The sequence below is a fragment of the Aotus nancymaae genome, unplaced genomic scaffold, assembly GCF_030222135.1.
Source record: "Aotus nancymaae isolate 86718 unplaced genomic scaffold, 86718_ANA_hifiasm-v0.15.2.pri h1tg000059l, whole genome shotgun sequence".
NCBI lineage: Eukaryota > Metazoa > Chordata > Mammalia > Primates > Aotidae > Aotus > Aotus nancymaae.
This window is the reverse complement of record NW_026988473.1, coordinates 40,734,755-40,759,337: the sequence shown is the minus strand read 5'-3', so window position 1 is coordinate 40,759,337 and position 24,583 is coordinate 40,734,755. Positions and strand designations below refer to the sequence as shown.

The 24,583-nt window shown below is 45.8% G+C and overlaps 1 protein-coding gene across 3 annotated transcripts in view; it reads left to right on the top strand.

The window, feature by feature from the left end:
* Window positions 1-24,583, top strand: part of NAV2 (neuron navigator 2) — a 769,613-nt gene that overhangs the window by 350,033 nt on the left and 394,997 nt on the right. The window contains exon 1 of one of the 3 annotated variants that reach the window (XM_012456497.2): window positions 6,688-7,810. The exons of 1 other annotated variant lie outside the window; for it this stretch is intronic. In XM_012456497.2, the coding sequence (XP_012311920.2) occupies window positions 7,544-7,810 (267 nt within the window). In that variant the 5' untranslated portion in view covers window positions 6,688-7,543. Of the gene's footprint in view, window positions 1-6,687; window positions 7,811-24,583 lie in introns of those variants that run through there. One more of the 3 variants, XM_012456495.2, reaches the window with a different exon arrangement.

Sequence of the window (24,583 nt, the reverse complement as noted above, 5' to 3'; positions counted from 1 at the left end):
ATATTCCTACTGATATGATTTATTTACACAGCCTTCTCCCACCTAAAGAAGGCAAAAGTAGTCACAGTCTAAGTTTTAAATTAGAATCCTTTTCCTGTCTTCCATTATATTTAGTCATTGTTTTATTGACTATAGGTTTTCTCTAATCCTTAGTGAGATGAGACAAGATGTAAACAAAGGAATGTTTCCTAGACTTAACTTATAGAAGTAGGAGAGTGGAACATGTATCTTAGAGTTTCAACACTAAGGGTAAAAACAAAAAAATTCTCTTTATTACTTCAGGTTTTTTGTTAGATAATTAAATTAACCAACATAGCTGATAACCCCAGAAATAGTTGGCCCTCCTTTGTGCCTGGTTTATCATTGTATATTTTGTGCTGCTGCTATTACAGTATTGGTTAATTATATTGTCATTCATTTATTTCCCTGTTTGGCTTCCCTACTAGATTGTGAGTTGTTTCTGTTTTTCACTTGTAAGAAAGGAAAATCCTCAGGCTGAGAAATAGCAGCTATATCATTCTTTGAAACTTGAGGGCAGAGAGCGAGAACTTACTCTTATCTGCTCTTCATCATAATGCCCAAAGCCAGGCACATAGATGGCTTGCAACAATTTATTCCTTGAATTAATGACTGAGCCACTGATTAATCATTGGTTTGCCATGTGCAGTCATGCATTGCTTACAATAGGGATATGTTCTGAGAAATGAGTCATTAGGCTTTTCTTGTTGTTGTACAGACATCATAGAGTACATTTACACAAACCTAGTTGGGACAGCCTACTACACACTTAGGCTATATACTATAACCTATTGCTTCTAGGCTACAAACCTGTATGTACAGCATGTTGCTGTACTGATTACCATAGGCAATTGTAATACAATGCTATTTGCATATTTAAACACAGAAAAAGAACAGTAAAAATATAGTATAAAAGAGATTTAAAAACTGTATAGCTGGATAGGGCATTTACCATGAATGGAACTTGGGAGGACTGGAAGTTGCTCTGGGTGAGTCAGTGAGTGAGCAGTGAGTGCATGTGAAACCCAGGACATTACTGTATCCTACTGTAGACTTTATAAACACTGTACACTTAGGCTGCACTAAATTTATTTAAAATATTTTTCTTCAATAATGAGTTAACCTTAGTTAACTGTAACTTTTTTTACTTTATAAATTTTTAATTTTTTTGACTTTTGACTCAAAATAACACTTAGCTTAAAACATACATTGTATAGCTATACAAAAATATTCTTTCCTTATATCTTTATAAGGTTTTTCTATTGGGGCTTTTTTAACTTTTCAACTTTTTAAAATTAAAAATGAAGACACAAACACACACATCAGCCTAGGTCTAAACAGGGTCAATATCACTGTCTTCCACCTCCACATATTGTCCTTCCAGAAGGTCTTCAGGGGGAATAATACATATGGAGCTGTCATCTCCTCTGCTAACAATGCCTTCTGGAATATCTCCTGAAGAACGTACCTGGGATTGTTTTACAGTTAACATTTTTAAGTAGAGAGGGTACTCTCTAACATAACAATAAATAGTATAGTAAATACATGAACCCATAACACAGTCATTTGTCATCAAGTATTTATCATCAACTATATCAAGTATTAGGCACTGTACATGGTTGTGTGTGCTATACTTTTATAAAACTTGCAACACAGTATAGCCACAAACATGAGTAATGTGTTGCACTATAGTGTTATGACTGCTACTATGTTACTAGGCAATAGTAATTTTTCAGCTTCCTTATAATCTTACAGGATCACCATCATATCTGCTGTCAGTCATTGACCAAAACATCATTATGCAGTGGATGACTATATTTATTTGACATTTAGTCTGGGTCACTGACACAAATGCCTGTAAACACACACACACGTGCACACACACACACTCATACATACCTCTCACATTCTAGCTTCTGCAAGTAGGGGAACCCTCAGCCTTTGGTTCTCAATAAAAAATCCAGAGGTTACTATTGTGCATACTGATGTGAACACAGATCCATCTGGAAGAAAGTTTGAGATTGGAAGTGTATCACTGGTAGGGTGAGTAGATGAGCAGGATGTTTAAAGAGATGTTTGGAAGTTCTTACCTCACTTCTCTGCAGTATGAGATGGGTGACCTCTCAACTCAGCCACTACTAAAAGGTGAGCCTTTGTGCCATCTATGAGATGTCTCATAAGTTGCCAACCCATGTTGCAGAAAATTAAGGAAGAGTAAGCTAGTGTGATTTTTTTACTCCCAAATAACCTAACAAATATTTTGCTTTTTATGTTATTCAAGAAACTTTGCAACATTTCCCCTCATCATGTATAATCTAGGGTCTCCAAAAGGCTGTAGACATTTTCCCCCGAGATCCCTGCTTTTTTTTTTTTTTTTTTTTTTTTTTTTTTTTGTAACAGGCTGGGGCTTAGATGTTCCAGGCTCTTCACTGGACTGTCTTTTTGGGAGGTCAGGCCAATAGGGGTCTTTAATTAAAGGATAAGTTGATGGAACTGGTCACTTGCAGGTCAGCTCTGAAGCCAAATTCACATTCAACAAATCACAAGTGGCTGATGTTGAGGATCAGAGAGGGGTGCAGCTGGCACTTCCTGATCTGAGGATGGCTCTTAGAACCAAGGAACTGTCCAATCTCTTAGGATGATTCAGTGGTCCTGAGAGTGTTGATAATATGTTTCAAATTGGCCTATCACTGACATTTGGGTGACTTTGCAAGTTCAGAGCCAGAAGAAAGAATGGTTGTCAAAGTTGTAATTTAAAATGGTGGCCCATTTATACTTGTCCATAGTACATATAGTAAATAATAATAATAATGTTATTTTAAAACCTGGATAGTATATTCTTTCCACAGCAGCTTGCCATTCTCTGAACAAGTGACTTCTGTTACCTACCAATGCTTGCAGAACGTTGATTTAAAATGACTTTTTTTTCATGTTAACACAGTTTCAATGTGGAAGGAGTAAACTTATAGGCTATTTTTATACTTTGAGATTATCTTTTTTAAGTAGAAAACTGTATCCCAGGGGAAAAAAGAGCTTTCCCCACCACTTGTCTGTTAGTATGATAAATTATTTTGCTTTAAACAAGAAAAATGAAAGCTTATAAAAAAATATATAAAAGGAGATACATCTTTGGGAGGCCGAGGCAGGCAGGATCACCTGCGGTCAGGAGTTCGAGACAAGCCTGACCAATATTATGAAACCCTGTCTCTACCAAAAATACAAAAATATTAGCCAGGTGTGGTGGCATGCGTTTGTAATCCCAGTTACGTGGGAGGCTGAGACAGGAGAAAAGCTTGAACCTGGGAGGCAGAGGTTGCAGTGAGCCAAGATTGCGCCGTTGCACTTCAGCCTGAGCAACAATAGCGAATCTCCGACTCAAAAAAAAAAAAAAAAAAAGGAAATAAATAATGTTCAAGGAAAAAGCAAATAGAATTACTATAGGGAAGAAGAGGCAGGAAAAGAAACTTGAAACAGACTAAAAGATTCACTTGTCCTCAAGTGAAAGATTTTCATCAAGAAAAATGAAGAATTATCAGACTTTAGTTATATAAGCCACACAGGGTTAAGGGAAATGCTCAGGTTTACCAATCATAGAACATTAGAAATACTTTAAAAGAAATACTGTTTCATATTTGTGCATATTTGAGAGTGTCAGATTCCTAAAATGAACTTGGCAGCAAATACAGTTTAAACAGGAAACCAAAGATCGCAAATACAAATATGTGTGTCACGATTTCCATTTCTATACCCATAGCAGACATTATCAAGTGATCAGGTGGTTGTTTCCAACTAGATATGCACTCTGAGATCCTTTTCAGTAGATGACCCTTAAGATGACCCTCTTTCTGTATGTGGTTTAACCTTGCTACTCAAAGTGTGATCTTCAGAACACCAGCATGGGCATGATGTGAGAAGTTACTCAGAAAGCAGAATCTCAGCCCCATTCTAGACCAACTAAATCTGAATCTGTATTTTAGCAAGATCTTCGAGATTCTTATGCATATTAAGGTTTAAGAAGTTCTGGAGATATACTGAATGCATGATATATTCATTAGGGCAGAAGATCTCAAACTTTAGTATGCATCATAATCACTAGGTTAAACACTGTCAAAGCACAGATTGCCGGGCCCCATCCCCAGAGCTTTTCATTCAGTAGGTCTGGGGTGGGGTTTTCAAACAAGTTTCCAGGTAATGCTCCTGCAGCTCCAGGGACCGCACTTTGAGAACCAATGCATTAGGGCCATGGGAATACTTTGGAATATCTCCCTGATCATTAGAAGCTGAAGATTGTGATATATTTCCACAACTCTTGGTACATTGGTCAGAACTAGAATTCAAGGCAGGCAGGAGAGTCCCAAGGTTTATGCATAATATTTTGTATGTCCTTATGTTCCTAAATCTAGGAGACAATCTCTCCTTCTTGAGGGTTGATCCTAGGATCATTCAATCATTCATTCAGTAACAATTTTGGGTAGCTATTCTGTCCACAGCATTATACTCCATGCTGAGAGGATCTAAAGAAAGTTAAAACACAGTTCCTAATTCCATGATGTTTATTCTCCAAGAAGAAAACAAATGCATGAAACAATAAATAACAGGTTAAATAATTGAAGACAACAGTACAGGAGGTGGCATCAGATGGCAAAGGGCAAAGTGTTAAGTAAGTAGCATGAATCATGTGTGAGTTGATTTCAGAGAGTGGGAGGATAACTGAAACAGGCATAGACAGGGCTGTGCATTTCAGCCTAACTAGAGTAGAAAAGTTGCTGCCTAGAATTAAGAAGGCGCCTTCCTGAGATCAAGACCATCCTGGCCAACATGGTGAAATCCTGTCTCTACTCAAAATACAAAAATTAGCTGGGCGTGGTGGTGCGTGCCTGTAGTCCCAGCTACTCGGGAGGCTTAGGCAGGAGAATCGCTGGAACCCGGGAGGTGGAGGTTGCAGTGAGCCGAGATGGTGCCACTGCACTCCAGCCTGGCAACAGAGCAAGACTCCGTCTCCACAAAAAAAGGGCCTTCTCATTTCTCATTTTTTAATGCTTCAGAGGTGAAGACTTTGCTGTTTCCTCTGGTCTGAGATCTTTGTCACTTTGAGCCACTATAACAAAAATACCATATACAGATGGCTTAAACAATTTATTTCTTACAGTACCAGAGCCTGGAAGTCTGAGATGAGTATGCCAACACGGTGTCAGGTTCTTGGTGAGGGCCCTGTTCCTTGTTCACAGAAGCTGCCTTCCATGTCCTCACATGGCAGAAAGTGAGCATCTCTCTCCTGTCTAATAAGGTCGCTGATCCTATCATGAGGGCTCCACTGTCTTGACCTTATTACCTCCCCAAGTTCCCCACCTCCTAATACCATCACATTGGGGATTAGAGGTTTAACATGAATTTGAGGGGGACATACCCAATTAATAGCATCTGAGTTATTATAAATCAATGCTATCAGCACTGAAGATCAGGCTAGGGTGGTCACAAAGTGAAAAACCTGTATTCTGGAAACAAAGAAGAAAGACAAATAGTTTATAAGCAGAGATGACTTTGGGAGAAAGCAGCAGTAATTTAATAACAGAGAAAATAAAATCCAGCTTTTATTGGACTCCTACATTGTCACGTACTTGTGCTAAATGACTGTCATGCACCAACCATCTCATTTAATTCAAACAACTATTCATTAGGTAAGTGTAGTCAAACCTCCACCTTACTACCTGTGAAAACAGAAGCTTTATAAGGATGCGTGTAAGCTTAAAGAAGTTGCCCAATTCAAATCCAGGGAGGTCTACAGGGTGGAGCCTCCCCATTCATAAATCGCGACGCCTGGCCTGCCTGATCTTCCCTCAGTTTCCTTCTTATTCTCATACACTTTGAGTCAGCGAGGAAACCACAGAGGAACCCAAAGAACGAATTTGAGTGGAGGAACCTGTGGGGCCAGTGTATCCCAGGCGCGGACAGGGAGGGGCTCCATGAAACGCAGCAAGGTTTGGCCAGAGCCTGCTGGGGTCATGGAACCTCTCCGGGCTTCCTCGGGCCACTCTAATTACAGAGTCTGTGGTAGGTTGCGTGGAGGAGCTGTCTCAGGGCGGGAAGCTTCCCTGCGTATTGTATTTGCCCATAAATACTTCAAATAGTTAAGTGAAATGTGCAGCCTTTGAAAACTGGAGAGGAAGCCGTTGGGAGGCCCCCCGCCCGGCCCGCCGGGAAGAGCAGGCAGAGAAATGGTTGGCGCGTTCTGAACGCGGGAGACGAGCTTCGGCCCTGCCCAAGCCAGATGGGGGCAGCGAGGCTGCGGGCGTGACTCCGGAAGACTCAAACCGTTAAGGTAACCGGAGCAATTTGAAAAAGGAAACAAACTTCCCCCGAGCCGTGCCCGCGTGGCTCCGGGGCGGGCAGTTGCGTTCGAAAGGGCATTTTTCAAAAGAAGGGTTTCAGGGACGCGGGGGTGTAGGCCCCCCGGGAGGCGCGCGGCCGGAGCAGTGCCGCAGAGCGTCCACCAGCCCGCTTTGTACTCGCAGCCAAGCGCGGCCCCAGAGTTTCGGCGGCGGCCAGAGTTGAGGCCACGCCCTCTTTGCAGTGAGAGCCGCGGCCACTGATTGGCGCGCCGTGGACCAATGGGTGCGCCGGGGCGGTCCCGGCTGTCAGCGCGCGCCGCAGCCGCGCCTGCCGCAGCCTGTCCTACCCTGCTCTGAGCCCCGCAGCCGGCGCAGCCTTCCCGGGAAGCGCGGCGGCCGCTCCCGAGCGCAGCCCAGCCCGGCCCGCCAGCCGCGCGTCCCGGCGCCCGCGCCCTACGGCCACAGCCTAGCCGCGCTCTAGCGCACGGAGCATGTGCAGACCCTCAGGCGCTAAGACGCTGTCTGTCCGGGCGGCTTCTGGGCAGCGGTGACTGTCACTCGAAGAGAGACCTTTCGGGGGCTCTCGCCGCGCCTCTGCTGCGTCGCGGGTGACACTGCGGTGCTCGCGAGCAGGGCGGCAGCTGCCTCTCGGTGGAGACGTCTTGGGCCCCGTGCGCCCGTCTCTCCTTCCTTCGCTGCTCGCTCCTTTCCTCCCACGGCTGCTCGCTCTTTCCCTCGCCGGCTCAGACCCGTAGCCTCCGGAGCGGGACTCGTGCGTCCCTGCCGCCTCTGTCTCTTCCAAAGGGGCCTCCTCACTTCGGAGACGCAATGACAAGTTAATATGGGCGTCCAAACCTCTGTTTCCCAGGAGGAAAATTGCAAGAGGCGGCAGCCCCTGAGCGCCCAGAGCTCTTGAAAGGCCACCCAGGAGGGGCGTGAGACCCGGCTGCAGCATCCGTCCAGGTGGGACCCGCTGGGCGCCGTGGCCAGTCCCCCATTCCCATCCCGGCACCCCAAAGGCGCGCTCGCCAGATTGCTTCGAGTTCCCCGACCTGGGGATTTTTTCTTTCGCCGCTGGTGGTGGGCGCCTCGTGGGCTAAGGCCCGGCGCCTGCTCTGCTACCCGCGCTGCCTTTAGCGGTCGCCCCCGCCGCCGCTGCCAGGGACGTGCTGGGAAAGCCTAAGCCCCGGGAGAAGATGCCGGCCATCCTGGTCGCCTCCAAAATGAAGTCGGGACTGCCCAAACCCGTGCACAGCGCCGCGCCCATCCTGCACGTGCCCCCGGCCCGGGCCGGTCCCCAGCCCTGCTACCTCAAGTTGGGAAGCAAGGTGGAGGTGAGCAAGACCACCTATCCTAGCCAGATCCCCCTGAAATCGCAGGTGCTGCAGGGGCTGCAGGAGCCAGCGGGGGAGGGGCTCCCGCTGCGGAAGAGCGGCTCGGTGGAAAACGGGTTCGATACCCAGGTGAGAGGTGCCGTGTGCCGGGGGTACTGTTCTGGGAGAATGGGCGAATACTTCTTTCCGGGTGATGTGGGAGAACGGGCTGTATGGGAGAAAGGGCCTACCATGTGAGCAGGGAAGGGAACCATTCCCCTTAGGCCGGCAGGTTGGCCGGTGGGTGTGGCCCGGGTGCCCGAGGTTTGCCTAAAGAGCCCTTTGAGAACTGGGTTGGGGGGAAGGCCGGCAGCATCTTCCTGGGGAGGAGGGCATGATCGGGGTGTTCTCAAAAAACGTGTGCATCGCTGGAAATGTGAGGTCCTGTATGTTCAGGTCTTGTCCCCAAGAAGCCAGTATCCGCAGCAACAGCTGTGTGTGTGTCTGGCGATTCCGCAGAGATTCTGTTCCGGACAAGGAACGATCTGAGGAACCATTGGGTTCGACGCCGCCCACTCGCCTGGCTGTAAGATCCAGGAAAAGGGGGTTGGGGGGTGGCAGTGAACCTGCTCTCCCCTTGACTTGACGATGGCCTGTCCCTGCCCCATCCTGCTGGCTGACGGGATTCCGGGCAAGGTGCTAGGACTGCGGTACTAGTGCACCAGCAGAGCGTCTTGGCTGGCTGTTGCGGTGGGGGTGGGGGTGGCTGCCTCAGAATGGCGGCTGAAGCTAAGCCCCTCCTTCCTGGGTGGTAGATCCTGGTGTTAGTAGCCGGAGTGACTGGGGGTGGGGACGGGAGATGGCTTGAAGAGAATTGGTGACTCCTACCCTTCCAGTCAGAGCCGGCATCACCCAATTCGGCAGGGTAACAAGCCCTGCCCGTGCAATCTCTTTTACAGAAATTAGCATGGGCCAGTCAGGTTCTCTTGGCCCTCCCTGCTCCATTTCCCTCTACTTCTGGTAGGAGGGGGCTATATTTTCTTGGCAGTCAGTCAGCAGGGACTTTTGGGGACATGCCGACCTGACGGATGTGACTGTCCGGTCAGGAGAGGCGGGAAGCCAGAGAGGGAGGTGGTTTGGGGTTGGTGTCAGGAAAATGGCAACAGACCAACTGACCTTTTTGGCACTTACTTCCCTGCTGACACTGTCTCCACCTTCTCCTGGAGCTTTCTCTGATCAGAGGCTAGAGCTCAACACATTCCTAGGCTTTCTGATGGGGGAACTGGAGTTGGAAGCTAATTGTAAGCAGACTTTTGTAACTCTGGGCTGGAGAAGGCCCTCAAAGCAGATTAAGCTCCCACACCAGGCTGATAAGCATGCCCCTTGCTGGTGCACTTGCTAAACATTTTTGGAAGCTGACAAGTTTGAGTGATGGTGTGTGGGAGGAAGGCAAGATTTCCTCCAGTGCTCTGGGGGCCTGCCTCTGTGAGGGTTTTGTGCTCCACTCTTCTTTGGTTGTTAGGTACAGGATTTGTCCAGTGGGCTATGCGATGGGGGTGAGCACCAGGGTACATTCCTGCATGGGGTTCCCCTTCATCCGTGGAGGTAGGGTTTATGAGGTGTAGTGGGCAGTGGGTGGGAGGTCAGTACAGTGACTCGGAACTGGAGGTGACACATACTCTTGAACCTGATGAGGAGCACCCGAGGAATGAGAGGGAAAGTCCATGCTAGGATTGTTCATATCCAGGCAGCTGTTCTGCCTTTGCTTGTTTGATCCTTCATTTAACAAACATTGTCAGAGGACTGGCAGTGGATAGGCTCTGGTAAGGTGATTCATCACCCTTTCCCTAAAAAAAACAATGTTCTTCAGCTTCTCCCTGGGGGCCTGAAACAGTACACTTCCCTCAAGACTTTGCTTCCCTCTTTTGCCCTTGGTCCATCATCTCCCCACCCCATTCCACTCTGTCACCCTCAGTTGGCCCTTGTGCACTCATGGTGAGCACAGTTTGGATAGACTGCTTAGGAAATTGGTCACTTCCAGTGGACTACCCTGATTTTTACCAGCCTGCCCTCCTTTGCCAGTGCCCAGGGGTTCTGGGGATCTTCTCTGTGGCAGATCCCTGTCTGCACAGCTGACATCAAAGTGATTTTGTCCAATGGGATTTTACCTTCTTTGCCAGGGCTTCTCCCACAGTCTGCCTAATGTGGTGTCCATTCCCCCTCCAGAAGAGTCTCTTGGTTATTGCATGAAGACTGTGTCTGACTGGGCATCTGGTAGTTTCCAGGTCCCAAATCTGGTATATATTATTAGAAAATACTCAGGAAACAATGAAGTAAATGGCAAATACTCTCTTGGGGTCTCTGACTCCTTTTATTCAGGGGATTTTTGGTAGGAGGTTGGGTTGTGCAGTGGCTGATAACACAGGTTTTAAAGTCAGATGGGTATTGGTGGTGTCCTTTGTCATATACTAGCTGGGTGATCTCCTTGATTAACTTCTTTGGGTTTTAGTGCTCTCATCTATTAAAAAATAAGCATTAACAACCACTAGAACTGTAGCATTAAGAAAAATAACATATGAAGTATTCAGTGCAGTGTCTAGCAAGTAAGGAATACTTAATAAAAGTAGCTATTTATATTGCTAACCTAAGAGATAGGGTATGCTGAACCTAGATTTAATAGCCCCTAGGTGAGAAAAGATATAGCTTATTCTCTCAAGCCCCTGGAAAGGTATCAGTCTGTTCCAAGGATTTACAGAGCATCCATCACCTGCCTAGTACAGTACCAGGCAGAATGGGAAGATGAGGGAAGGGCATGATCACTTTCTGAGTGCCTGATGGGTGAGATTCTTTACGTATAATCTCATTTCATCTTCACAAAAACACTCAAATCAGGTCTGATACATCCATTTTCTATGACAATAACAACATAGTAACAATAGTAACAATAATAACAATGGTAATAATGGCCAAATCCTTATATAGCACTTCCTATGTGCCAGCAGTTGTTCTAAGGACTTTACATTTAAAAACTCATTTTTTTCTTATCACAATCCGATGACATAAGTAGTTATTATCCCCATTTTACACATATGGAAACTGAGGCAAAGACCAGTTTTGTAACCTTGTGAGTAGCAGAGGTAGAATAGAACTTGGACAGTCTGGCTCTAGATCCCATGCCTTTAACCATGACGCTGTACAGAGAGAACCACAGAGACTGTCTTAGAAATTGCAGGCTCTGATTTATAAGACCACTGCTGTAACCACTGAGATAGATGAGGCTCAGCAAGGTACAGCCACTTGATCCAGGTCATCCAGGGTGGCAGGGCAGGGAGTCCAGCAAGGTTGGTCTGGCTTCAAGGCCTGCGGTCTGCCCACTCTTCATTGCTGCCTCTTCCCATTATGCTCTGGCAGATCTACAAGGCAAATAGGACATGGCCTGGGTCTTGGGGATTTTATAGTCTAGTTGGGAGGCCTCACTGATATACCTAGGGCGAGAGGGCACAACACAGGGAGGCCTCAGAGTTGATACTTGGGAGCTGAGTATCTAAGCTGCTTGAAGGAAAGGCCAAGATGGCTGGAGAAGTCTGGAGAACCTATGGAGGAGAAAGAAGATGAGCTTGGTTTGGGAGATGGGAAGGAGTGACTGGTGAGGAAGAGAGGAGATCAGAATGAGCGTGATAGTGGAGAATGAAGAGCAAGGTCGTGGAGTCGTGCCGAGCATTGATGTGGCTTCATGCAACAAGTTGTTGTTCCAGATCTGGCATCTTCCTTTGAAAAAGGTGATGAAAAGAAAGGACAAAAGCTTTGAGTTGAAGGATTGGATTTGCATGTTGGCTTCCTGGTGGATCATCATTCTGAATGTGCAAGGTAGTGTGAGAAGAGGCAGAGAGGGTGTCCATTAAGGACCTGATTCATAACAGATCCTTGGGAAATGATGGTGATTATTATTATTAGCTTGGGGTTCAGAATATTCAACATGGTAGTTATAGGGGAAAGGAGGCTGTTCTGACACCTTGTTTTATTATGCAGCAACTCTCTTCAGCCAGTGACATCCCATTGCCTGCTCTTCATCTCCATCAAGTGTGAAAAAACCTAACTTAGCCAGCAAGTAGCTGTTAGGTACAGTCCTACTGTCACCCACCCTTTCTCCAGGCCCCTTACCTTGAGTCTCTCCCATAAACCTACAGCTGGTTCTCCTCCCTCCCCTAATGGAGGAAACTGTTCTGCAGCAGCACACCTCCCCTGAATTACCTTCCTAGGACTGAGATACCTGTGCCTTCCCCCAAGTGTGAACATTTATAGCATCTGCTCTGTTAACGTGAATAAATTAGGACCATGTGCAAAGAGTTGTTTTAAAAACATACTCTGTGTTTGTTCAGAAACCCTCTCTGGCTGACCTTTAGATAAGGAACATGCCTGAGCTATTTGAGGAGACGTTTGCCTATTTTTAAGATGCAGTTGCAAGGAAAAAAAGAAAAATATATACATATATAAAATATTTTGATATTTCCTGTTTTTAGGAGCTGGTGTTCAACTTGCACCTAGTTTCTTTAAAAAAAAGTAATTAGAAGTGATTGAAATTCTCTGTGGGTGTTTTAGATGTTTAAAAAGAAAGCGTAAAGGAGGCTCCTGGGAAGAGTGCAGCTCCAGGCTTACAACCTGTGGCAACTTTGCTCCATTGTGTTTTGATTAGAATCCTTGCTCCATCCTCAAAGTTGATTATGGATTTGATTAGTGCATTTTTCTGCTATTGTGTTACTCCCTTTCTTCTCTTTTTCAGTTCTTGGAGGGGAATGTATAGCGTGGTTATCTGCCAACATGCAAGAATGTTTATGGTTCACATATTATTGCTTATTCCATGGGTTAATTTTCTAAAGACACTTTAAGGGTGGTACTGGTGGCTTATTTAGGGTAACATTACGTGTGTATATATCTGTATATAAATACATCTACTTCTGGATATGTGTATATATGCATATATACACACACATACACAAATATATACACATGGAACAGCTTAAAGTATTGAGCACATGTAAGCACACACACACATCAAAGGCGAGGCTGGAGGAGTTACGACCCAAATTCTAGCTTTCAGAATAGCTAGGTTTGCTTTCCACTTGTCATTCTGTCTTCCTCTGTGACCACAATCTGAAGCACCAAATCTGGGTCCCATATTATTTACTTATAAAATATAAGGGATGTAACCTCCAGAGAGGTGTTTTCATGAGGCCCTAGTGAAGCTCTTGGAACCATTCTGAAAAAGCCAAACCACCCAGCAAGATTTTGGCTTAAGGTCAGAAATTCTTATTTCTCAGAATCTGCCTCAGCAGCAGGGAAGGGAACATTTATGGAGCATCTGCTATGTGCCAGGTAGTCTGCAGAGCTCTTTATATAGATATTATTTAATGTGAGGCACAAGAAGCTGGGTAAAATGGAAAACGGTCTATACATTTTGTGTAGGGAAGCAGAGGCCAAGGGAGGTTATCACTTGGAGGCAGTTTTACGTGGTAAATTAGACTTTATCAAGAGGTCAGAGTTTGCATCCAGGCTTTGGGCAAATTATAGAACATCCCTAAACTTTAGTTTCATCATCTTTGAAGCAGCATTGGTAATGCTTACAGGTTGGGGTAAGGGTTCAGTGAGATATTACTGGTAGGTTCCTGAACGCAGTGTATGGCACATACTAAGCAAGGAATATGTAGTATTGCCTATTTTTGTTACTCAAGGTCAGATCCAAGTTTGGAAACTATGTCTGCCTCATTTCAAGCCCACGTGCTTTCCACCCTACCTCTCTGCCTCCCGAGTACATAGCTGATTACATGAAAAGACAGATGGCTTGCACCATGAAACTGGAGAGCATAGCAGAGCTTTGGTTAGATGAATGGGGAGCAAGAGTAAATTAAAAACAATGTCATCCAAAGAAATCATATCCTGAGTTGTTAATTGAAACCTTCACAGGTTGGTCCCAGACATGCTGTCTTTATAATGGTAACCAAGCTGAGGGATGTGCTACAAACCAAACTTGTGGGAAGCTTCCTTTGTACAACCAGTCTGAATTGGCGCTGTAGAGGTAGTTGAGTGGAGCTGGCCAATCTGATGGCCCAGCCCAGGCCAGGACCAAGAATGGAACATTCTCGTTGACTGGGCTTCTTAATGGTTCCTTATTGTTCTGAGGGCAGAAGGAAAGCCCTTTTTTCTCCCAGCAGGCATGGTTGTAATGAGAGCTGGACCTTGTGATCGGTTGGCCATTAAGGTGCCCCAAGGCATGGCCAGCTGCCCAGTGGTGCTTTACCAATAATCAGAGGCCAAATTCAATGGCTATTCTGTCTTGGTCACATTTTTCAAAGAGATGGACAATGTGTTCCTAGAATGGCTTGGGCAGAATGGGCCATGTGATTTTGGGAACAAAACTTAGCTAGGCTTTTTGTGCTTTAATCTACACAAGACAATAGTGAGTGACACAAAGGTTTTTGCAGGAACCCCCATTCCCCCACACAGAACCAGAGAATGACTCATGGCTTAGTGCCCCCTTTCCCAGGGAATACAGATCCTCTCTTGTGTTTTGAAAACAATGACCCCTCAGCCTCAGAATATTTTGCCTCTTCTTCCAAGTGAAACTTCAACACCTTCAGTGAAGTTTGGGTTATTCCAATCCTTCCTCTCATCTTGGTGGGAGAGGGGATAGGGTAGAAATGGGGCTTAGTCAAGATCATTATGATCCCACTTCCAGGGGTCTTTGGAGGCCTTTGAACAAAATTAGTTACTCATGGCAATGTGACACTAAAAATAATTGCAACATGAGTCATGTGTATCAATTGAGCACAGCCTCTGTATCAGCATAATGAATAGCACCAGATCTGTATTATTCCTTGAATCCTCCCAACATCACGTGAGGTAGATGCTACTTACTGAAGAGAACTGGAAATGACCCCTCCAGGACTCAGCAACTTTGGTTCTAGTTCTGTCTCTTTAGTCACCTTGCTACATGACCTTCAGCAAATCGCATTTTCTTTCCGAACTTCAGTTACCTCACCCGTAAAATGGAGGATGCTACCTGCTGTACCTTCTTTGAAGTTACTGTGAAGATTAACACAGGTAATTATTATGAGCAAGGTACCTGTTTAAGCATCTTACCCCTTAAGTAGCCCTTGAGGAAACCAGGGCTGAGAGAGGTGAAGCTCCTTTTCTAAGTAGCACAGGTGGTAGGTAGACCCAAATATTTGAATGCTTATCTGTTTGACCTTTGAAGTCAAGCTTCTTAAATAGCAAGTGTGAAAGCACTTTGAAAAAATATCTGAAAACATGCTGTTACTACTGAGTCTAAGTAAATCACTTTTAAATTTCCCTTAGCTTGGTAATACACATGCCATTTGACTCCTCCTCCTGCCCCAGAGTTTGGAAATATTGAAAATATCTTTCAATGTTAAATATTAGTTGCTTAATAATATCAGCTGAGCCCTTTGGGGATGTTTAAAATTTCAAGTCCTCTGAGGCCGCAAGTCCCAGTAAGTGTCATTGTTGAGTGTTAACTGGCAGGGCTGTATCTAGATGGAGGAAGGGGAAAATGGGGAATTTGATTTAAAATCACTTGTTGGCATGAGGAAGCAATCAGATAAGTTTAGATTATGAATCATTCTTTAAGACAACAGGCCAGGGATCTCAAAAGTGTCAATGTCATGAAAGATACAAAAAAGTTTTAAAGCAGGTGAAGGACTATTCTAGAAAAGGGTACCAAAGAGCTATGACAACCAAATCCAGTGACAGATTCTTGAGTAGATCCTGGATGAGCAAAACCATAAATGCTACCAAGGTCATTTGGGAGAAAATTGGAGATATTTGATTGTAGATTATATATTAGATAGTACTATTCTATCAGTTTTAATGGTATCGGGGTTATGTAAGGAAATGTCCTTTTTCTTGGGAGATATATGCTGAAATATTAGAAGGGAAGTATCTTGATGTCAGCAGGTAATTCTCAAATTGTTTAGGAAAAAAGGTGAGCATATCTGCAGAAAGAAGAAAGAAAATGCAAAATGTTAACAACTGGTGAGGATCTAGGTGAAGATATATGTGTACTTCTTTCAACTTTTCTGTAGGTTTGAAATTTTTAAAAAACAAAATTTTGGGAAACAAAGTCCTGCCTGGATAGTACATGTTACCGATGTCCTTGATATTTATGAGAACATAAATGAAACAGGAGTGTGTGTGTGTGTGTGTGTGTGTGTGTGTGTGTAAGAATTCACAATAGGCTGGCCAAATTTGTTTTATGAGGTTTAGGATCTGGACTCCTTTATCTTCTTTCTGGTATAATGTGAAAACTTTGGCTTAATTCCTTGTTCTTTCATGAGAATGGTTGCTGACATTTCGTGGAAATAAATCACAAGATCCAGTTTCATTTGGTAATCTTTTGTAAAAATCTAAGGTGTTTCCAAGGTTGCAAACACAAATAAATTTTTTTTAATGAAGAAATTTAAAAAAAAATTAAAACCTCTGACTGAGCCCTAATGGTCTAGGCACTGAAAAGATTAGTATGATTGGAAGCAAGCTTTTCTCTTTTGCATGACTGAATCCTCCCACCCTTTACCCATACAAATTCAGGTTTAGTGTCACTTCCTTCAGGAAGCCCTCTGCCACCAGCATGGTCCTAATACAGTGTCTCTTCTGTGTGTTCCCATAGCCTGCCCAGTAGCCCCTCAGCTTGGACTGCGATTGCTTATTTTGCTGGACCATGACTTCCATGAGGTCAGGGATGTGCCTCTCCTGATTCCTGCTGGCACGGGGTCTATACATAATAGGTTTTTAGTTAATATTTGCAGAAGAAAAGAAGCGTAGGGGGAGATAAAAGAGAGCATTGGAAAACAGCAGTAAATAGATATTGAACTGGAGCTGTGGATGGATCCTGCAGAACTCCCTCTTGGGATGTGAACTGAGAAGGTCATGTGATGGTGGGTGGCCAAGTGTAGGAGACAGAGACACAGAGTGGCCAACCTGAACACTGTCTGGAGCCAGCATCAAAGCTCTCCAACACCAGGTCTTAGGGAAACTTGCCTGGTCTGGCTGAGTAGAGGGTGGAGGCAGATTCCTTTGCACAAGGCTGTTTATGATATCCAAACTGGCTGCTGCAATGGAAGAAGAGCTGTCAGGATGTGATAATGGCACTGCAGCAGACGGGAGGGGTTGAGAGGGAGAGAACACCATGGGCTTTGGCAAGTTTGGGCAGATTCCGCCTCCCCCTGTCCCACTGCCCCTACCTTGGACAGAGGACCTGAGAAGGGTTCTGAGGAGTTTTGGTTGGTTAGGAAAAGGAGAAGGTTTAAAAAATCCTGGGATAGGACAGAATTTCCAGGAACAATGATCATAGCAACCATTTATGTGCCATTTCCTTACATAATCTCATTTAATCCTCAAATGAACTTTCTGAGCTGATATTATTGAACCTATTTTACCAGTAAGAAGAAAAATAGGAGCCAGTGAGGAGACTAGCCTTAGAGGGTTTCTGGGACTTGTTTGGGTCACACAGCTGGTATAGACAGCAACAGGATTTGAACTGAGGTCTTTCTGGTTCCCAAACCTGTGCTTTTAACCACGACCTTCTTTTGCCAGTAATTGAAGGAGGCCTGAGTCCCATATGAGCTACTGCTTTAGAAAATCAAAGCTCCAAAGCCTTCTCTGCTTGGAGCCTGCTCCCTGCTTCCCTGGTCTCAGCCCTTCTAGCTACTTCCCCCTTGATGAGGCCTTCAGTGCCTGTGCCAGTTTGTTGCCAGAGGCTCCATGTTTATAGGACGAGGAGCCCCATTTGGCCTTTGCCCACATCCTGCTGCAATCTGGGCAGGATCTGCTTGTCCTACTACTGTGGCTGATGTCTCCCAGGTGACCTCCGTGCTGCCGGCCCAGTGGGGTCCATGTGCCTAACAGCTGACAGGACCTTGTTCCTATCCTCCTGCCGCATGCTGGCTGCAGTTCTGCAGACAGTCCCCATTTCAGGCTGATTTGCTTTGATTCTTTTCAGACCTGGGAGTGGCTCATGTTTACGTCAAAACATGTGGGCCGCAAGTGTCCCAGAGCTGTCAGACCTTTCGGTGTGCAAACTTTGGTCATTAGAAGGCAAGCCTTGAAGGAGAAACCTCCATTTATGTGATAAAACCAGATTTAGAACAACCAGGCTTACTTGGGATATCTGCTTAGTGATCTATGCCTCTAATTACTAGAGACTTAGGACATCTGAGCCAGAGGAAACCTATGAGGCCATCTGTTCCCATAGCTCCATTGTACAGATGAAGAAACCACGGCCCAGAGAGGGTTGTGACTTGCCTCCAGTTACCCAGCTCCAAAGGGCAGAGCAAAAACCAGAACCCAAGCCTTCTGACTCTGGGCCAGTGTTCCTTTCATCTCAGCTAGTAATCAGATGTTCTGCTTTGAAACGCCTGATGGGTTAAAGATTGGAACCAGCCCTTTGCTATATAATTTTTCCCCTTCCTTCTGCTAAGTAGTTAAAATTAGTATTTTTTTTTTAAGAGACTGGGTGTCTCTCTGTCACGTAGGCTGGAGTGGCATGACCATAGCTCACTGCAGCCACAAACTCCTGGGCTCAAAGGATCTTCTTGTCTCAGCCTCCCAAGTAGCTGGCATTACAGGTGTGAGCCACCACACTGGCCCAGAATGAGAGTTCTTAATTGCTTCCTATTAGAAAGCATTTGCACTTGACTCAAAGAGTCAGAAAAATAGAGCCTCTTTGTGGATGGTATAAGTGTGGCAATAGGCCACCACTGAACACCTCCCATAGTCCAGACACTTTACATACATTAGCCCCTTTAAGTCTCACAAGGGTACTGATGGCATTTCATCCTCTTCTATGTAGGAGGCTCAGAGGAGGTCAGCAACTTGACCGAGACCACATGGAGCCAGTACTGGGACTGTCTAATTTCAAGTCCATGTTCTTTCTACCCAGCCTCTTAGACCCTTGCTAGCTGGAAGCCAGAGAGACCTGGGCTAAGTTCCTACTTCCCCATTTATTTATCAGGAATCTCACTTCCCTAAGACTAGGGTGAGGCCTGGGGCACAGTAGGCACTCCAGAAATAGTTGTTGAAGTGCAGCTTGGACAGGTCTGCCCTGTCAAGCCTCCATTTCCCTAAGTGGTTATAGCATGTCAACAGATTATGCAAGGTAGAGCAGTTTGTGTATGTAAAAGCACCTGGTGTGAGGTGGGTAAGATTAGTGTTACTTACTGAGCACTTACTGTGTGCTTGGTATTCTTCTGAGCATTTTATGTGGATTTTCCCATTTAATTGTCACAAAAACAGTAACCGCTGAGGTGGATACTTTTGTGATTGCTTCCATTGTACAGATGAACTGGGGCAAGTAAAGCATAAGCAACTTGCCCAAGGTCACACACCCAGTGAGTGGAGGCGCCAGCCCTGACTATCAGGCAGTGACTGCAGAGCTTGCCTCCTTTCCCATAGCATGGCCCTCCCTCTGGGCTGCTGCCCACTAAACCCAAGTCTAGTTGAGGGTGGGCAACTGAGGACACAGAAAGGGAAAACAACTCATGTAAGGTCCTCCAGCAAGTGAGAGGTTATAAAACACAGCAAAGACTTGCCGTCTAAAGTAACACGGGGCCTTCTTCTTTAAAAGGTGTTCCCTCTCTAATGGAACAGGACACAATGCTTAGTCCTGGAAAGTAATCCTAAACTAGAGAAGGTCACCAGGAATCCGGACTGCCTGGTGGACTCCATGTTTTCTTCATTGGTCTTTGCCTCCCACTCACTTGGAATCATTCCTTCTCTGGATTCCAGAGCAGAAACCAGTATAAATTTGACCTAGTCTCTAGAAATGTTTACCTGGCTAAAAATATGCCAGCTTTGTCATATTTTTAGCCACATTTAGATTTGAAGTATATGAATTGCCCACACCCATGTGTTAGGCATGAACTGTTGGTACATTTTGTAACAGGACCTGCTGGTTTTCCATTCCAAAGAACTGGAATTCAGTCAGAAATTTTTCATTTGCAAATACCAACTCTTGCTGCATTCCACTGCTGTTTTTAAGAGTGTCTCGTCACCTGGATTGGGAGGAAGCAGGCCATGGGCGAGGCCAGGCTGGTTGGGCTGCCTTGGTGCATTCCCCAGGTCTGGTGGCTTCTAGTCGACCTCTGCCTGGCTCTGCCGAGGCCCTCGCCATTCTGCGGTGTGTTGCCTTTGGATTAGCATAAGGGCAGACAGGGTGCTTATTTTAGAACTGGAAGGAGAGAAGATATATCAATAAAAGAAACTAGGAAGGAAAAATCCCTGCAGTGGTTTAAAAATATCTCTTCCTTAACAGGCTAGATTATTTTGTTTCTTAAAAACAACTAGTAATTTTCTCCTCTGAACAGCATTGGAAAGAGAGGCGTGTCAGACTAAAAGAAAAGGGGGCTGCAATGGTGGCCTGTAGGTTTCACTATCCTGTCCTGTTACTATAGGATAGGTTATTTCCCCCAGTCTCCCAAAGATTCCCCATTGACTCTGGAACCTTAGGACTATATCACAAAGACTCTGTTTTCTTACCCTTCATTTTAAAGTGAGGATGCTGCACCTCACGGCCTTTGCACTTGCTGTTCTTCCTTCTTGGAACGTTTTCCCCAGATATCAACAGTGCTCACTCCCTCAGCTTCAGTTCTCTGCTTGGATGTTACCTTATCAGAGGTGCCTTTCCTGAGTTTAGGACTGACTCTGAGCTGCCCACAGTAGAGTGCAAAGGTGAGAATCTGGGTGGCCAACAGGCACGATTCCACTTTGTTTTCAGTTGTTCTTTTTCTTTTCTGCCCACTTTTCGTGATCTAAACACTTACTTATGAAAGTATGGTCTGTGGCCTAGTTGTAACATCACCTGGAAGCTTGTTAGAAGTGCAGAATCCCAGGCTTTGCCACAGACCGTCTGAATCAACATCTGTAGATGATACACACAAAAATGAAAGTTTAAGAAGCAGAAGAGCATTTATGCCCTCAACCCCTTCAGAAGAAGAATCTAAGAGAAACCACATCCCACAAAGTACTGTTGCCACCTCCTTCTGGAGGCACAGGCCCAGCTGCCTCGAATAACACCACCCAATGGTTGAAGATGGGAGGGATGGACGGAGTCACCCTAGAAGAGGGCCTCATAAGAGAGACTTCCAGAATCTGTGGCTACTCTGTTTCTTACATCCCTCTGATGTTGCTTAGGCTAATTCACCTGTGCACTGAACTTCATAGCTAATGTTTGGTTACCATGACCAGAGACTGTTACTTACTTGGTAGCTGCAGAGGGAAGGGAGACCCAGTCTTTAACCTGGGAGTGCAGCAGTAATTACAGGACCTCGACTCCCCACTCTGCCAAGTGTGCCTGGGCTGGTTAGATAGCACCTTTCAGGAGCTGGAGGCAGTTCCTTCTAGCCCTTCTCACAAACGGCTGTGAATGCCTCTCTAGATCCTTCAGCAAAGGCAGGTCAGCTATTCACACAGTCTGAACAGAAACCAACTCCCACAGTCCTTTGCTGTTTGGAAATCTTCCAATTCTTGAGTCCCCCCAAATCACATTGCATTATTCCAGCACGTGGTTATGTAGAAGGCAAGATGCATCCCAGGGTGCCAGTGGGAGGGCTCACTACCTCTCTATTCCCTTGTCTAATGCCCAGGGAAGCCCTCTCAATGGGCAAGTGCTGTGCAAATGTAATCTGCCTGTGGAGGCATTTCTTTCAATCACCCTGTGATTGTGCATTGATTTGGGAAAGCCCATTGATAAGAGCAGAGCTGAATAACTGAGCTCCTGAATTAGGCTGTTTGATGAAATTATTGTCTAATGCTGATGTTGGAGTCTTTTTGCTTTGTTCAGTGTAAATCAGGGCTATTTAAAAGCTGTCACATGATCGCTGGTGCCATAGAAACCGTGTGGCCTTGTGTACACCTGTGTCTCAGTCAGGCGTGGGCCACTGCAGCTGGAGGAGGAGGAGGAGGACTTGGTGACAGAGGCGCAGCTTCACTCCAGAGTCCGCAGGACCAAGGGAGGTAGTAGAGGATGTTGGGGAGCACTTTTGGCTTCTCCTAGCTTTGTCCAGCCCTCCTAGCTTTGTCTCATTTAACCCCATTGAAGCTACCTGGAGGAGTGACCACCTCCGCCACTCTGGAGTCTAGACCTAGTCCTGAGCAGGGACAGGGAAGCTGCCCTATGACTGAGAGATGATACGTTGGCACCAAGAAGGTTTCTGTGCGTGTGTGTGTGCACATATGTGTTTATGTGTGTGTGCATGTGTGTCCAGATGCTCCTTGAGAGGTTGTAGGAAGTCCACTTTGACCATTGGCATCACCATAACATATGAGACAGTATAGTGAGCCTGAAAGAGCACTATTCTTAGAGTCAAAAACATTAAGTTCTCTTTCTAGAGATTCTGATGCACACTCTGGGGTGAGATCTGAATTTGAGACTAGCCCCCTCAGAGAAGACAGGATAGTGAAGTGGAAAAGAGCAAGTGGTCATTGCCACACAGACCAGGGCTTGGATTTCAGCTCTGTCCATGTACAGCAGCATGGCCTTAGGCAAGCTATTAAAGCCTGACTCTGCTTCCTCCTCTGCACCATAGGCACCATAGCAGTGACCTCCAGGGCTGCTTTCAGCACTAAATGCGATCATGTGGATGAAGCATGTGGCAAATGCCTGGTATGTAAGCACACTATAAATATTGTATCTTGGGTGTGAGTATGTCTGTGTGTGTTTTCTGCTGTACTGTTATACATGGATAGAAGAATCCTCTCAAGAAAAGTCTAAGACAGAACTCAATCAATAAATGAGATGGCAGTGTAATATTAGTGTAATTTGGTAATAAGGAAACCAATTAATTCATTCTTTCAGATAGTTATTAATAGCAAGGAACGTGTGCAGAGAAAGGTCCTTTGGGGCAAGAGAGAGATGTCAAGAGTGCATCCCTTCCTTCGTGACAGTGGTTCTTAAACTTCAGTGTGCTCAGCATTACCCGGGTAGCTTGTTCAGTGTGCAGAATCATGGGGCCCAAGAATTCATATTTTTAAAAATACGACCAAGTGAATGTTCATAAGATGGTCTGTAGCCTTCACTTGACAAAGACTGGTGTAGAGTGGAAGATGAAATTGGAAGACTGAGGGAAGGAGGGAACTGGGGGACTTGGAACAGGCAGGAATGGGACCCTAGAAGAAGGGAGAGGAGCTAAGGTTTGATTGCATGCAAGATCCCGAGAAAACAGGGCAGCATACTTTGGATTTGGTCTGATGAACAGACGGTGGAGAGCTCTGGTGGACAGGAAGCTCTGGCTCTTCTCCCTCCTGCCATTGGCAGGGGTTGCCAGGTAGGGTAGGCATCACACTGGGAATGTCAGCCACTAGACTCCTCATGAAGTATAATGAACCCGATGCATGTGTCTCTTTGTCCTCTGTTTAAGGCCCAAGATGGCTGCCTTTAAGTTGCCTAACAGTGCCCATAGAGTTGAGCTTCTGTTTATCTATTTCCTCATTCAGAAACCAGGGCTTGGAGTGCCCTGCAGTGGTAGACCTGGAAGTATAAAGTAGATCTGAGATGCTCAGAGCACCAGAGTGGGCTAGCAGGAAGGGTACCAGAGATAGTAGGAGATGTTGAGTGCCATTTCTTTTTATTAGGGGCTGTGTTGGCTGAGAGGAGCCTCAGCTGAATCTCAGGTCTTCAGGGGGCCCATGTTCCATGATAAAGCCTGAACCAAGACATCCCCATAACAGTGGACTTTGGATCTGCTACCTATAGGAGAGCAAATTTTCTCTAGATCAGAAAGAGCTACAAATAAGAAGGGAGAGGGGAAGAGGACAAACATTTAGTTTATTCAGCACCTACTGTGTGCCAGGCTCCATACTCTGTGCTTACATGATGTTTGTAATCCTTAGGAGGTAGATAGCTCTAGTTTTGCAGATGAAGAAAGAGGCCCAGAGATGTGAAGCAACTCACAGCCTCACACAGCCAGGATTTGGTAAAGCCTGGGCTTGAACTTGCATCTATCTGGCTTCTCTCATGAATCTTACAGTTCTACAGTGAATGTGGTGGGAAACTTGATCCTCTGTCCTTAGGTGCAGGTGCCTCGGAAAGCCCACTTCCCTGGGTGGGGGGTACAGTGTGGGCAGAGTGCCCTGGAGTCCCATGACTTGTGGGGCATTTCTGTGCCCTCTGTCAACAATCCAGCCTTCAGTAATGTTGTGCTGGCTGCCGGCTGCTTTCACCACATCCAGACCCCCCACCCACACAGGCGAAGGTTTTGCCAAGGGCACCCTGGAGGGGGAGGAGTAAGTGCCTTCCAGAGGGGCTTGTCGCAAAGCCCCTGAATGGCCCCATTGAGGCTCCAGGCCAGGATGACAATGGGCCTGTTGGGGCCCTAGGTCTGTTGAGGTGAGAGGGCTGGGGCCAGCAGGCAGTGCTGGCTCAGAGGCCAGACGCTGACTTCCAGGGCTGGGAGCCAGCGCTTCTGACGTGCTCTGAAATGCCAGCTCTGCTTAATGGGGAGCAGCTGGGGCAGGCTTCGCATACCTCCCTATGCCAGGAAGGCAGCGTGAACCCAGTTCCCCAGGCCACGGCTGCTCTTTTCCTCCTCCCAGCCTGGCACTGCTCCCCATTCCTGGGCCAGGCCCCGCTCACCGAACACCGAGACCATTGTCACCTCCTTCTAGTGTCCCCTTGGTCCTCAGGGGCATCCTTTTCAGCCCAATTGGATAAATAACACCCCTTCCCCAATAGTCTAGCCTGCCCCCAGGTGCAGCTGCCAGATAATATGCAGCATGCCCAGTGAAATTAGAATTTTAAATAAGTGAGGAAAAAATTTGAATTACGTTTAAATATGTAATAAATGACAAAGTCTGAACCAAGATATGAGTTTATTTTGTGTGTCATGGGACACACTTAAACCAAAAAATTATTTACTG